The sequence below is a fragment of the Choristoneura fumiferana genome, chromosome 18, assembly GCF_025370935.1.
Source record: "Choristoneura fumiferana chromosome 18, NRCan_CFum_1, whole genome shotgun sequence".
In the NCBI taxonomy this organism is placed as follows: Eukaryota; Metazoa; Arthropoda; class Insecta; order Lepidoptera; family Tortricidae; genus Choristoneura; species Choristoneura fumiferana.
In genome coordinates this window covers 16,959,343-16,975,188 of record NC_133489.1, presented here as the reverse complement: position 1 = coordinate 16,975,188, position 15,846 = coordinate 16,959,343, and the positions used below count along the sequence as shown (strand labels likewise).

At 36.2% G+C, this 15,846-nt stretch overlaps 1 protein-coding gene across 2 annotated transcripts in view; it reads left to right on the top strand.

Annotated features, from left to right (window-relative positions):
- LOC141437980 (uncharacterized) overlaps window positions 1–15,846 on the top strand; it is a 59,477-nt gene continuing 43,631 nt past the window's right edge. The window contains exon 1 of one of the 2 annotated variants that reach the window (XM_074101590.1): window positions 1–564. In XM_074101590.1, the coding sequence (XP_073957691.1) occupies window positions 16–564 (549 nt within the window). In that variant the 5' untranslated portion in view covers window positions 1–15. Of the gene's footprint in view, window positions 577–15,846 lie in introns of both variants that reach the window. The other variant, XM_074101589.1, reaches the window with a different exon arrangement.

Sequence of the window (15,846 nt, the reverse complement as noted above, 5' to 3'; positions counted from 1 at the left end):
AATAATTTTGCCAAAATGGTTAACGGAAATTACATCATGTACGGTGACAGACCGCCCTCGGATTCCGAGATAGTGGCAGATCACGTACAGACGCGCACGGCCGAGAGGAAAACCAGACGGAAGACGAACAGGACCGCGAACGAGCTGCAGCACTCGCTGGCGCAGCTGGACAATGACACCGACTCCGTCAAGTACGAGAAGCGCGCAAAGGAGCCGCGGCTGCTGCGCTACGTACCTACCACGGACGTGGAAGAGCACTATGTCACCGATAAATTCGAGACGTATGATCTCAAACCGACGGAGGCGACGCCTCGGAGGTACGCGTTCAAGAAGAAACCGAAGAACCCAGCTGACGGCTCCGTCAACTACGCATACTCGCGCTCGAGCAGCAGCTGTAGTTCCCCCTCGGGCACGCTGCCGCCCATCGCGGAGCACGAACAGCTCTCCACCTATCGCCGCAGCCCGCCCAGCCCCGACACCCCCAGCGACATCATACCCTCCTACGAAACAAAACTAGACAAATACTTCACCAAGCCGAGAGAGGTGAAAACCTTCTCTGCCAAGGTAAGCTACAAAGTGAGTTCATACCGACATCCTATCGTTAAGTAAGTCTATATTATTTGGATCTAGCCTTTCACCAATCTCCGGAAAAGCTCGTAATGAACTTTGTTTGCTCGGTAAACCGCGGCTCGACCGCAAGAGATTCACTCCAGAGCTTTTTCGTAATTATTTCACTGATTAACACAACAAAAAATTGTAGCTGCAAAACGCACGTTGTATGAAATGTGTTAACTTTTAATTTATGAGAACGCTTATCGATCGATTATATCAGCAGTAAAGGTTAATCACCCAGACCGACAAGCCTCATTTATTTTACTTCGATATTATTTAATAGGGCGTTTAGTTACTCGACTGCGATTGGTAGTAAATAAGATTTTACTATTATACTGACTTGTCCTGCATGTGGCTACATATGATTAGTAGAGGGTGTCGCTCTTGGATCAAATGCCTTCCGCGTCGCCGCACCTGCGTATACGCCACACTAATTTACTGTAGCGAGAGCTGGTTATGCATAAGCTGATACACACCTGTGTAGTAAAATACCTCTGCTAGGCATTGTAAAGGCAATTTTATGAACTTAATAAGGAACTTTCCCTATTCAAAAGTATAAAAGGGTAGAACCAAAAGATCCTTATCTCATTAAAAGCTTGAAAATATTAGCATACTTAGCTATTGGTTAACGTCGCAGTTAAATTTAAACCACCCGCACGCATCCACCTATACTTAAATATATATATATATCAGTTGAGGATCTAAGCTTAGTAGGAGTCTAGTGCTTTTAAAATATTCTTGACACATTTATCGTATGTAAACATGACTGAAGAGCAACTCGAGACTATCAATTTCTCCGCCACCAGGAAATCATGTAACACTCTTCTATTACTTCTTATAAATACGAACAAATAATAAATCATTAATTGTCGAAACTCACCTGCGTCGTGAGATTATTTCGTTAAATTCGCTTAATCTCAGTTTAGGGTATGGCAAGACAAACTCCTTGCAAAATTTTAGAGCAAAGAAATAAATCTATTATGACCCATACTTATTAACGCATGTTAAACTTATTTTACCTTATTATTATTATTATTGTTAGCCTATTTTGTCCCACTGCTGAGCAAAGGCCTCCCCCCAAATGTCTGAGACGTGTTAAATTTTATTGTGGTTGCACCGAACTTGTTACCGTTATAAATAAAGAGATATGTTATTTATCCTAGTTCAAATTTGTCAGTTCCGTACACTTACATTTCGACTAGTTTTTTTTTTTTGTAAGGAGTTAGTAATTTTCACCTTCGTAAAAATCACCCAAACAATACATCTAAAATAACTCATTCAGTAATCAGATACCCACGATCGGCGGAAATAATTTAATTCAATAATAGCCATTAAATCGCGTTTAAAATGAATTCACGGCGCGGTAGCACGCACGAGCGGCGGCATCTATATCGAGGCAGAGGCAGCCATATCAAGGTATTATCAAATTTCAACAATCACGTAACACCCTGATAGTGAGACCCTCGATTTGCTGCACATTAATTGAGTGTGTTGCGTGCCTTCGTCAAATATATTGATGGTCTAAAACATACGGAATTAAAAGACGAACACATTCAACAAGCACTTAGCTTGTCGGTAGTAAATTATTGCGTCAAATCGGCGTGTATTTCACTGCACAACCACTACACGTTAAGTCAGTTGTAAATGGGTATTCACGTGATAATTGATCGTAAAACCTTTTTGAGGATCATCACGTGAATGCCTGCGGTGCAGAGCACCTTTTAGTTAAGCGTATACAAATAGTGTTAAGTCACATTACTGAATATTATTATTATCAGGTTCTTTGTCCCCTTGAATCACATATGATTCATAAATGCAGTTAATTCCTGGTCTGGTATTAGCATGAATCAAAGGTGATTAAATTCGGATACTTTGATAATAAAATTACACTCTCGTGTGGATGGGGACAGAGAACCGTTGTAACGAATCCTCCCTAACTTTATTTAATTTCTAACCTACCTAACCCTACCAAAGCCTATATCGATGCCTACATACTGAACTAATATTTTTTACCTTTTTATTTATTAATATATTATTATTTTATTACCTTATTATGGGTCCTCAACCTACAAAATTACCTAAACCTAACTCAAGTTGATTTACCTTGTTTAAGTCATAAGATTGGCCAAGTGATCGCTAGCGGTCTAGAATAAGGAACCTACGTTGTGTCCGAGGAAGTAACCCTTTAGTTCGTTTAGTATAATGGGAAAAAAGCTCTACTATTAATATTATTATATAATTTAACTAATAATAAAGAAAAGACAAAAGAAGGTTGAATGAAGAAAGTTATTAAAGTTTAGTTTCTTATAGGTCATTATGTCTATAGTCTATGATATGTTCGTGTGGAAGAGGTATTTTATACCGCAGCTAAAGTTCAGAGGCCCACTCCCCGCCCCTGAAAGTGGCTTTCGTCACCGAACTGGATGTTGCCTCCTCTGCGTTAGCCCTGAAGGAGCATACTACCTTTTCCTTGTTAGGAAATAAAACATATCATTATTTTATATGAGAGGACATTTCAAAGGGAAGTCAATTATAGCCTGAGGCTGTTCCTGGATCAAACCCGTGATCACAATACTCCTGCAGTAACAAAGCCAACTTCAGTAGTACGAAGATTTAACTTCAATGGTTCATCATATTGACCAATAAGTAACTTCCGGATCACCTGGTACCGGTCAGTCACTGACTTGCATCTGCCTTAGTCTTAGTCAAAATGACTTGCATTGTTAGTTTATGAAAGATAAGTATTTGGTAAAGCCTTTTACCATTAAAATAGTTGGTATAAATAGCCAAAACAGGACTATACAATCCAAGGTTCGCTACCAGGAACGACCACAGTCTTCAAATGAGATTCTACTTTCAGCAAATAAAATATTATTCTGTCGTGAGTTGTTGAATTATTTTGTCTCACTTGTTTGAAGCTACTAGCGTTTGTAACATAGGACATTGAATGAAAGCGAAACGCTGAAACCTTTCATTCGTCGGGCGTCAAAAGTCTGTCATTTATAGTCAGTATTTATGTAAGTATGTCGCCATGAGTATGGCTAAGTTCTGTACGTAGTAGGCAAACTTAAAAGCAGCCTAAGCAAATAGTTAAGTAGCTGTATAGTTAATGCGAAGAAAAACACAATTAAATACCAAATCAGATAAAACAACCACCACCTTCCCCAAGTGGAGATAATAATACCAAACCTACTATATCCTATTCCTACTTCTAAACTAACCAACTGAACTACACGAAAGCAGCAAACTAGGAACCCGGGTTCCACATTTAAATTACTCGCGGAGTCTCTCTCAAAGTGCAGTGAGAGAGCCTATTCTAAGCTAAACCTAAGTCGAGTGGGTAACTCTGCTCCCTAATTCCTAACACCCGTGTGCCTACTGGTATCCATCAAGGGGATTGGGTCGACAAATACCAGTAACGAAGAATAAGAGTGCGAATAAATAAATAAATAGATAAAGCGGACAAGATCTTGGTGAATTTAGGACACCGGTATGGCATCTCAAACCCTCCAAAACCCTGGGAGAAAACTAGGTCTGTCTCTTCCGGTATAATACAAGACCCCGCCCTTACTCCAATAGGCGTACTCTACATTGAAGAACGTTCCCAGGGAATGCCAGCCTGTCCGTTACCACCGCTAGGTGACCTGGCTCTCATTCCCTAAGAATCGGCTATTACTGAGCCGAAATCCGGTTGGGTTCTCCGCTACCCCAAGATTAATACTAAACCCACAACTTCACAAACAAAACACAAAATCCCATTAAACCCCGTTTTAACTATTAAATAAACACTTCGAATCGCTATGTAGTCTCCAGCAATGAATATCAAATCACTCGTATTTTGGCGATAAAATACACAAAGCAGGAAATTCACACAAAATAATACACTATAATTAATTAACACAAGAAATTATTAAAACCCCCAACAAAAATTACGAAAATAATCGATACTTCAATAATTCAGGGAGAACCTTCCCGAACGCGTAGCAAAATCAAAGTCTTTTTCCGTTCGTCTTCGTGCCCCTTTTATACTTAAATTGTAGTTACACTTGCAACACTGGCATCTCTGGCTTCTGTCGTTACATTTTTTACTTTGGCCACTTTCGCCTCTTTGGTCTCAATGGCTTCATTGGCTTCACGATTACGTCAGAAATCTTCCTCTATCTGTCAGTCAGTATTGCCAGTGATCTTATTTGAGTAGTTTAGTAAATAATAAGTTGATATTGATAATTTTACAATGAAATAGTCTCAATAGTATATAAAATAATGTAATTTAATAAATTAAGTTCTTTTTTAATCTATATATATCTAAATATATGTTCACATAAGACGAAACATTACAGACCATCGGCTTTAATGTTACAATTTGCCCCCCAAATTCTACAAAAGCGGACATGTATCTAGCTGGAGTAGAATTTGTCAATCAAATAAAATATCGACTTTAGATAAACTTATTAACATTTATCCCTTCTATGATTGCCTCTCCTTCCTTCTTCCCGGCAAAACTTTTGTGTGGTGTGTATTTAAACCAATCATAAAAGTGACATTAGTCAAGGAGCAAATGATCAAGCCTCACACACATGCCAGAAATGACGCTGAAAGGGTTTCACGAGTGACTCTTGCCTCAAAAGGAAAAGTGAGTTGTGCTAGGCTCACCCCGACCCTAGTGGTACACACACGAGCAATGGACCCCATCTTGCATCTGCCTCTGTCGACGAAAGTCGATTACCAATGTGTCCCTTCTAAAGACAATGCCAAACGTCGACGCCTAAAACCATTGCTTTAAAAACCAATTCCAGCAGGGCAACCTAACCTTCCCTCCTCGATTACATCACTCCAAGCTTGGAGTATGTTGCAACAATAACGTAACGTCATATTGTATACAATTCGTATAAAATCAACCAAGAATAAAATTACTAAAGGAACAAATGACTAGATCTTAGTTACCAGAAATGGCGATGAAAGGGTTTCACGAGGAACTATTGTCTCAGCGAGGGAAAATGAGTCCCCTTGGTTTCATACACATGAGCTAGTGACCCGACCTTGCATCTGCCTCTAACGATCAAAGCCCTTCGCAAATGTGCCCCTCCGTAAAACAAAGCCCAACGTCGACGCCTAAAACCATTGCTTTAAAGGCCATTTCAAAGCAACGTTCTCCAGTCCCTGAACCTCATTCACCTTACTCCCAGTTTTTACTTGTTGTGATAATAATGTAGTGTCATTGTCTAATATTTCGGATTATATCCAATAAAATAATTTTGTATATATATTTTTTTTTTTCAAAATAAAATTTGTTAGGTTTAAACTTCTATGTACCAAGCCTTTTGCAAGAGTACAAGTGCCCTCTTATTCAACTTAATTTTAGTGTCATCCTGTAATCATAAAATTCATCATGTTGAGGGTTACATTCTCAATGATAGCAAAGATTATACAATATCACGCATCGTTATTGCTACGTGTAGGGTTCTAGTATCATGTTGTGTTGAGTGTGAAAGCTTCATGGGCGGCAATTTAACTGCATTATGCCATTTTTTTTTTCTTTGGCCTACTCCTAACTTCTACATCCATGGGCTTTTATTGTTGAGTGTTATGTTCCAGTCCAAACATTAATAAGTTAAATAAAATTCCAACATCAAAGCCTCACTCATACTAGATACCTTATTTCTTCCATTCATCTCATTTAAAATCCCCTCAGAAACATCCTTCCTCTTGCTCTCTTTCATACCATTACTAAGCCCTCTACCCCTGATTTCAACCTTATACATACTCTCTGTCCCCCCTTTAACACGCCACTCTGACATAAGAATAATATTTTTATACACTTATAAAAAAAACTGAATGATTTTCAAAAACAACTCAAATGTTAAAAATGTGCTCCAGCAAAACACATGTCCTATATATATTTTTTTTCTAAGCTCAAGAATACAATTTTTTTTTAATATATAACCCACTTGCATTTTATTTTGTAATTAATAATAAATTTTACTGTTGCCCCCAAGAAACTAAGTTATAAAACCCACTGTACCAAAACAACCACCACCAAGCATCAAGCGTTCCCCACTACATTTCCACAAACCCCCTTTATCCGGATAATCTTAAGCTGACTATACTGATTCCACCCACATCTATTAACTACAATAGTATTCTATCGGAGTACTTAAATCTAACAGAAACGTCTGTGCCCATTCTAACTTAACCAAATACCTGAAGAATGTATTGTCTTAATTATTAGTATTAATATACTTAAACCATTCTTTTTTCTGAATAGACTATAAAATTTAAATAATTTATATAATATAATCGTTATATTTGGAATGCTATTTATTTATTATGAAATGAAATGTTATGTATTTCTGAAATATATATGTAATAAATAAATAAGTTTCATAGGACCCCCAACACCAACTCAGTCCCAAACCAAGCAAAGCCCGCACTAACGTATACCTGGCAACGGACAAACACCCCCATACAAACAAATACAACCGCAGAAACGTCCACATTCTGTCATTGCTCTTCAACATTCTTTTTAATCCTTTGGCTCCTTTATATCTTTCTGAGCGATTCAGCTACTTAGCTGAAGGCAGCCAACATCGTTTGCGGTCAAGCGCCAATCTTCTTCTAGCATCTCCTACCTCATCCAAGATCTACTCCAAATCCTTTTCTGTGCATGCGGTTAGGTTGTGGAATCGTTTGCCGATCACCGTCCGACAATCTTCCTCCGTATACTCGTTCAGGGAGACATTGAAGAAGATGTAGCTCACACTAGTTCCTTGATTATTTAGTAAGTAATTATCCTTTATACTTGTATTATTTATGTATTGTATGTAAATTTGTGTAGTATTTTATTTTATATTTAGTTATATATGTGTTATATATTTATTGTATATAGTTAGGTATTTGAGGTTTACATATGCATTTATATTTATTCAAATGTTTTGCTCTATTTGTCGATCCTTGTTTTTTTGATGGCTCCTCTACCACTCAAAGGTTGACTGGCACAGATCCCTGCAGGGATAAGTCCGCCTCTGTACTTAACATAACTTTTATTTATGTAAACTTTTTGTTTTTCCTTTCTGTACAATAAAGAGTACAAACAAACAAACAAACAATACATACTGAACACCCAATATCCAAAAACAAACACCCGCATCACCCACAGAAACACCCGCCCCGGCCAGGAATCGAACCCGAGGCCCCAAGCCCCACAGCCAGGCTCTCCATCCACTCGGCCATCCGGTCGTCAAATTAATGGGTGTAATAATTAATATAATAATTAATTTTAAATATGTAATGCATGCACTTATGATAATGTTCTGTGATTCAAAATGGAAATAAAGAGGCTATAATAATAATACATATAAACATCGCCTCAATTTACTGTTGCCTGACTTAGTTAAAATTATGCCGGGAACGCTAGTTATGTAATGCAAATTCATGTATGTACCTAGTGTTTGCTTTTCCTATGAATAATGGTTCATACAATTAAATGTTTTGCCCTACTTGATTATGCTGCTCTGCATGCCCCCCCCAGATACTTAAGTCAACGAAAATAGACTTCACAAAAATACAATGTAATTAGAAAGTAATCGCATAAACCTATAAATTGCTAACCTATACCATAATACACAGAAAGCAGTACGGAAACAGGAAGGTAAGCATTATCTATAATTGCCAAACTAAAGTAAAATTTAATTATATAGATTTGTTTTCTTATATTGCCAATAAAATCACTCATAAATCTATCTATTCTGGAAGGTTAGTTTGCACAATATCAATGTACAGCTGATCCATTCATTAATTTGAAAACGTCTTAGATATTGGACTATACCACCGCCCGCGTTGGTTATTAAAATACATATAAATAAAATCGATTAGAATACTTTGTATTAAAATACTCACCCTATCTAAGTGTATATATAATTATGTGCTTTGCTTCATCCATCTGCGTAGCCTTACTAGATATTTACATGACACTACTACGATTATTAAACTAATTTGTTAGTTGGAGAAGTACAATTCTTTTGTACAATAAAGAGGTTGTTTACACACATACATGTTGTCAGACAATAACGCAAGCACCGCACAGTCCTCAAAAAGCTTTTTAAACTCACTTAGCAAACCCTGCACTATTACTTTCATATTATTATTATTTTGTTTTTGCTTTTCAACAAAAACGTATCCTAAATCGTATACATTTTGACAGCTACGTACTGACTGATATTTGCGTTCGGATAAATGAACACTATTATCATAAAATTTTAAAACATGTCATCACGGTCATAATCTTAACTTAACCTTACTTTACTTTATACGCTAAATAATTAGTCTACACTAGAACATTGTTTCCTAGAAGCTAACGGTAATTCTACTAAAATTGTTATTTAGTTTCATAAAATTCATACGGTCGTGCCCGTGCCCCCAAGTGTGGAATGCACTAGCTAAACGCAATCGGAGCTGCGTTTCGCTATAATAGTTTCCGAACAGCTAAATGTGTCAACCATTAACTGACATTGACATTGACAATGACTATTATCAATGATCTATTGTTTTTGACCCTGGCAATTTTGACAACTCACATAGTACTACACCTGCCTGCTCCATAGACAATATTAAATATCTTACCGTTACGAAAGTTTATTTCTCTTGACAGAAAGAACATTATTGCAATGTATTTATAGGTATTTACACAATTTTATTATAATTACGTTCTATTTTTACTACGCGATGCATTTATTCCTTTCGAATATCTAAATGTCTGTTACGAATACTAATCTGTATATTTGTTAGAAAGAGACGAATGACAATAGACAAAATCGATGCAATCTGGCAGACCCTTTACTGGAATATTAAATTAAATATATTTACGTCTAAGCTTCATCTTTGTTTTAGGTCGTTTACCATAAATAATTAGGGCACTCTTGTCCTTTTATTTTATTTGATATTTTTACTACAAAATGTTCTTTCCTATCTGCCGCCATCATCTTCTAATCAATGCTGTCATCTCAATATTAAAAAATATTAAAGGTCGTTATACACTATAACAAACGGTTGACATACACTAAAACAATCTTAATGGTAAAATTTATATGATATGAATACCTAACTATTATATTTAACAGCTAGCAAAGAATTTATAATGTATCGTACAAAACCCGCTAACCACAATCACAGTTGTGACGATGAATGGACATCCTTATATCGAGTAATTATTTTTATTTTGGCAACACGTATTTGTAATCTGTCAATAACCTAAAGAAAATATATATTTTTTTTCTTATAAAAGATATGGCGTCTGCGCATTGTTTGTTTATTGTGCCTATTTTGTACTTATTTTGTTAATCTAAGTGGATGAATACGTATTATTTTACCGAGATAATCGCCATGAAGACTCAAGAACGAATCACAACCGAGAACCAAGACCACTCCGTCGAAAATACGCCTTACAAAGATAAACAATCGGCTTCAATCCGAGTAAGTTACTATTACTTATTTTTACTTTAGTTGTTAGATTATTTTAACCGTGATTTTGATGGAATAAGTTTTCGTTTTATACATAATTCAGCCACAATGATATCTGAAACCTAGTTGTCTCAAACATACTAAATACCATCGATGACTATGTAGCTTACGGCAATGTCATTACTAAATACCATGATAATAATCAGTTACTAACCTATGTTTTGACGGAAAATGATTGTAATTGTACCACTGCATTCTATAAACAAAGTTAATAATCAGCCGATGTCTATCAATCTAACTTAACTTTTAATTTCCTGATAATACCTATAGTACACAAGCAAATCATCTATCTATTCTCCTTTTGTTATTGTTTTAACTATTTTATCAGGAAAGCACAAGTACAATTTGCTAACATACCTAAATTTTATTCACTCTACAACCATTCTGGTTAGAACATTTTCTAGTAATTATATTTAATTGAGATGTAGATATATGCTTGTTTGCAATGTGTCTATTACTTGAAATAAGTCTCAATTATTGAAATTAACCTGATGCCATAACATTTTATAGTGAATAAAATTGGTTTTTGACTGAGAAGAAATTTACTTTCACCGAACTTACTCAATATAAAATATATTTATATTTAACTTTATTCTTAAAAGTAACTAGACTAGAACCAGATTTTGATGCTTATTTCTTACTTTGTTTCAGCGCTGAGTATCTATCCTTAGTCTCGGGTTCGGGAAAGCCAAGAAGGATATTCCTTTGAACAGTAATATAGGTACGGTATATATATGTTTTTCTAATTATCTTAGTTATGTTCTTAGTTTTCTGTCTATGTATTAAAAATTATCAATGTCTATGGATTTATTTACAATCTTACTAAAATATTTTTCAGGTGACCTGGGCCCGAGGAAAACTTGACTTTTGCCCCGTGGTTAAAACACATGCCCTTGCTGATGTACTGAAAATTGCTGACCAGCATTTTATTTAGGTAATATGTAGCCTACCTACCCTACCTTATCTATAAATTAGTCTATGCACTTAATTGGGAATTTATATGCAGATTCATATTACTTAATTTTTATTTATTTTTTTATTTTTAGAAAAACCTTTCCTACTAGTCCGGCCCTAGTTAGCTTACAATCACTATTGTCTCTGTTACTCAGACTGCTCTTTGCTCTATTCACAATCATCATCATCATCATCTTCATCATCACATCAGCCAGAGGAAGCCCAGGGCTGGACAGAAGTCCCCACACAACCCAGTGGCCTCGGTTGGTGTCAGCTATTTTCAATGAACTATTTAGTAAACCAAACCACAATAACAAACCCTAAAGGAGAACCAATCTTATTTTAATTGTTATTTGTCAATGACATGATTGGAATTTTTATTTTTCTATTATTATTAATCTTATTTATACCTTTGATGATTTCAATATAAATTCTTACACTTGACTGACATTTATTTAAATTATAATGCAATCCTATATTGAATGAGTAAACTAACTAACCCAAACTACTTCAATGTGTTATATTAGAGTTAAGGAACTCTGTAAATATCATCTCTTTGTTTCAGGCATTAATTTTATTTGTTTGTGCCCCCACTACCTGTAATCATATAATAAGCTACGCCAATTTCAGATTATTTAGTTTCTATTACATGTCTGACAATATTCTTACATTTCTTAAATGATGGGCCTAGTTGTACTTGACTTCTCTAATTTTTAATTTGTTATTTCCCTCCTAACTTCTAGTAAACTCTAGTTCTCACTATTGAACTTCATGAACTCCATAATTTTAAAATACAACAAACAGGACCCATCATGCTATACACAGGAGCAACATTCACCTCGACGTTTCGACCACTAATAACAATATAATGATATAACGTGCTTGTAACTTCCTAGGTTTGCTGTGTTCATGGAGTCGAACCATTTTTACTTGACTTTACACAACTCAGTTACTTAACATACTTCACTTACATCAAAACTACTACTACTTAATTAATTACTAAATTATTTAATCACTCAAGAGATAACTGTATTTAATGTAATTAACTTATTCCTTTTCACGCTTTATTTAACTAATCACAACATCACTAACTTCAACCTCTTACTCAATCACTGTTTTTACCGAAAGTTGTTAACATGATTTTTTTTTTTTTTCAGAACAAAATGTACAAGGAGCGCTGCAACCGATAAGAAAACTACTTCTGCTGTAGAAGAATACGACTGCCTACTATGAGCTCCTATTTCCCACTTATACTTTCCTTTTTCACGTCAACAAAATTGTTGCTATAACCAATTGTCACGTGACAACAGATTATAACAACACTCGACCCAAACAAGGCAAAATCAACTTTATATCATATCTACGCGCAACGTAACATGAATAAATTGTATTATAATAAATGACTTAACAGAGAAATGATTATTTGAGGACCCAGTGAAACAGTAATGGAAAAAATAAAAACTAATAAATTTAAATGAAGTAGGTAATCCCTACTATCCCTACTAATATTATAAATGCGAAAGTAACTCTGTCTGTCTGTCTGTTACGTTTTCACGCCGAAATCACTGAACTGATTTTGATGAAATTTAGTATATAGATAGTTTGAACCCTGAGGATCAACATAAAATACCTTTTATTTCGGTAGAGGGCGCCGTCGCGCGATAACCTAGATCCGCGCAGACGAAGTCGCGAGCATAAGCTAGTTGGTAATAATTACTAAAACATACATACTATCCTGGTCGTCACGGCACCAAAATTGTAACGAATCCTCCCTAACCTTTTTAATTTTGAATCTACTTAACCCTACCTAAGCCTATATCGATGCCTACATACTGAACTAATATTTTATTACCTATTTATTTATTAATATATTATTATTTTATTACCTTATTATGGGTCCTCAACCTACAAAATTACCTAAACCTAACTCAAGTTGATTTACCTTATTTAAGTCAAAAGATTGGCCAAGTGATCGCTAGCGGTCTAGAATAAGGAACCTACGTTGTGTCCGAGGAAGTAACCCTTTAGTTCGTTTAGTATAATGGGAAAAAAGCTCTACCATTAATATTATTATATAATTTAACTAATAATAAAGAAAAGACAAAAGAAGGTTGAATGAAGAAAGTTATTAAAGTTTAGTTTCTTATAGGTCATTCTGTCTATAGTCTATGATATGTTCGTGTGGAAGAGGTATTTTATACCGCAGCTAAAGTTCAGAGGCCCACTCCCCGCCCCTGAAAGTGGCTTTCGTCACCGAACTGGATGTTGCCTCCTCTGCGTTAGCCCTGAAGGAGCATACTACCTTTTCCTTGTTAGGAAATAAAACATATCATTATTTATATGAGAGGACATTTCAAAGGGAAGTCAATTATAGCCTGAGGCTGTTCCTGGATCAAACCCGTGATCACAATACTCCTGCAGTAACAAAGCCAACTTCAGTAGTACGAAGATGTAACTTCAATGGTTCATCATATTGACCAATAAGTAACTTCCGGATCACCTGGTACCGGTCAGCCACTGACTTGCATCTGCCTTAGTCTTAGTCAAAATGACTTGCATTGTTAGTTTATGAAAGATAAGTATTTGGTAAAGCCTTTTACCATTAAAATAGTTGGTATAAATAGCCAAAACAGGACTATACAATCCAAGGTTCGCTACCAGGAACGACCACAGTCTTCAAAGGAGATTCTACTTTCAGCAAATAAATATTATTCTGTCGTGAGTTGTTGAATTATTTTGTCTCACTTGTTTGAAGCTACTAGCGTTTGTAACATAGGACATTGAATGAAAGCGAAACGCTGAAACCTTTCATTCGTCGGGCGTCAAAAGTCTGTCATTTATAGTCAGTATTTATGTAAGTATGTCGCCATGAGTATGGCTAGGTTCTGTACGTAGTAGGCAAACTTAAAAGCAGCCTAAGCAAATAGTTAAGTAGCTGTATAGTTAATGCGAAGAAAAACACAATTAAATACCAAATCAGATAAAACAACCACCTTCCCCAAGTGGAGATAATAATACCAAACCTACTATATCCTATTCCTACTTCTAAACTAACCAACTGATCTACACGAAAGCAGCAAACTAGGAACCCGGGTTCCACATTTAAATTACTCGCGGAGTCTCTCTCAAAGTGCAGTGAGAGAGCCTATTCTAAGCTAAACCTAAGTCGAGTGGGTAACTCTGCTCCCTAATTCCTAACACCCGTGTGCCTACTGGTATCCATCAAGGGGATTGGGTCGACAAATACCAGTAACGAAGAATAAGAGTGCGAATAAATAAATAAATAGATAAAGCGGACAAGATCTTGGTGAATTTAGGACACCGGTATGGCATCTCAAACCCTCCAAAACCCTGGGAGAAAACTAGGTCTGTCTCTTCCGGTATAATACAAGACCCCGCCCTTACTCCAATAGGCGTACTCTACATTGAAGAACGTTCCCAGGGAATGCCAGCCTGTCCGTTACCACCGCTAGGTGACCTGGCTCTCATTCCCTAAGAATCGGCTATTACTGAGCCGAAATCCGGTTGGGTTCTCCGCTACCCCAATATTAATATAAACCCAACTTCACAAACAAAACACAAAATCCCATTAAACCCCGTTTTAACTATTAAATAAACAATTCGAATCGCTATGTAGTCTCCAGCAATGAATATCAAATCACTCGTATTTTGGCGATAAAATACACAAAGCAGGAAATTTACACAAAAGAATACACTATAATTAATTAACAAGAAATTATCAAAAACCCCCCAACAAAAATTACGAAAATAATCGATACTTCAATAATTCAGGGAGAACCTTCCCGAACGCGTAGCAAAATCAAAGTCTTTTTCCGTTCGTCTTCGTGCCCCTTTTATACTTAAATTGTAGTTACACTTGCAACACTGGCATCTCTGGCTTCTGTCGTTACATTTTTTACTTTGGCCACTTTCGCCTCTTTGGTCTCAATGGCTTCATTGGCTTCACGATTACGTCAGAAATCTTCCTCTATCTGTCAGTCAGTATTGCCAGTGATCTTATTTGAGTAGTTTAGTAAATAATAAGTTGATATTGATAATTTTACAATGAAATAGTCTCAATAAGTATATAATAATTTAATTTAATAAAATAAGTTCATTTTTAATCTATATATATCTAAATATATGTTCACATAAGATGAAACATTACAGACCATCGGCTTTAATGTTACAGCTGAGACGAAAAGCATTGGCAGGCGACATCGGAGAGTTTGCGGGAAACCGATGGATTGCAAGTGGCGAGTTCATTTGTTGCTTTCTAAGGGGAAGGCCTTTGTTCAGCAGTGGACATCTTTCCTTCTGATGATGATGATGATGACGATGTATAACCATTTCACCGCGTGCGCGCAACGATGTCGCTGCGAAGCGCGTAGCCAAATTTGACAACGTTTATGTGAAATATTTTTTGAGTTATGAGGGGGTTCAAAGTGGTGCTCCAAAAGGTTCGGGTAAAATTACAAACGGTGCTGCTCGCCAGTTCTGTTAGCTTGAACTTGGCTTGACACGCTACCGCGTGTCTGAGATCAACCCCACTTTCGTCTTATGGGAGGTACCCTAAAATTTTTTTTTGATATATTTTACCACTTTCGACCTAGTGACTGATATGCAAATTATTACAGCTTTCTAGTGAACAGTCTCTGAGCTTAGCCGCGGACAGACAGGCAGAACAGACATGGCGAAACTATAAGGGTTCCTTTCTAGTTGACTACAGAAACCTAAAAATGAATCGCTGAAATGTATGTACAT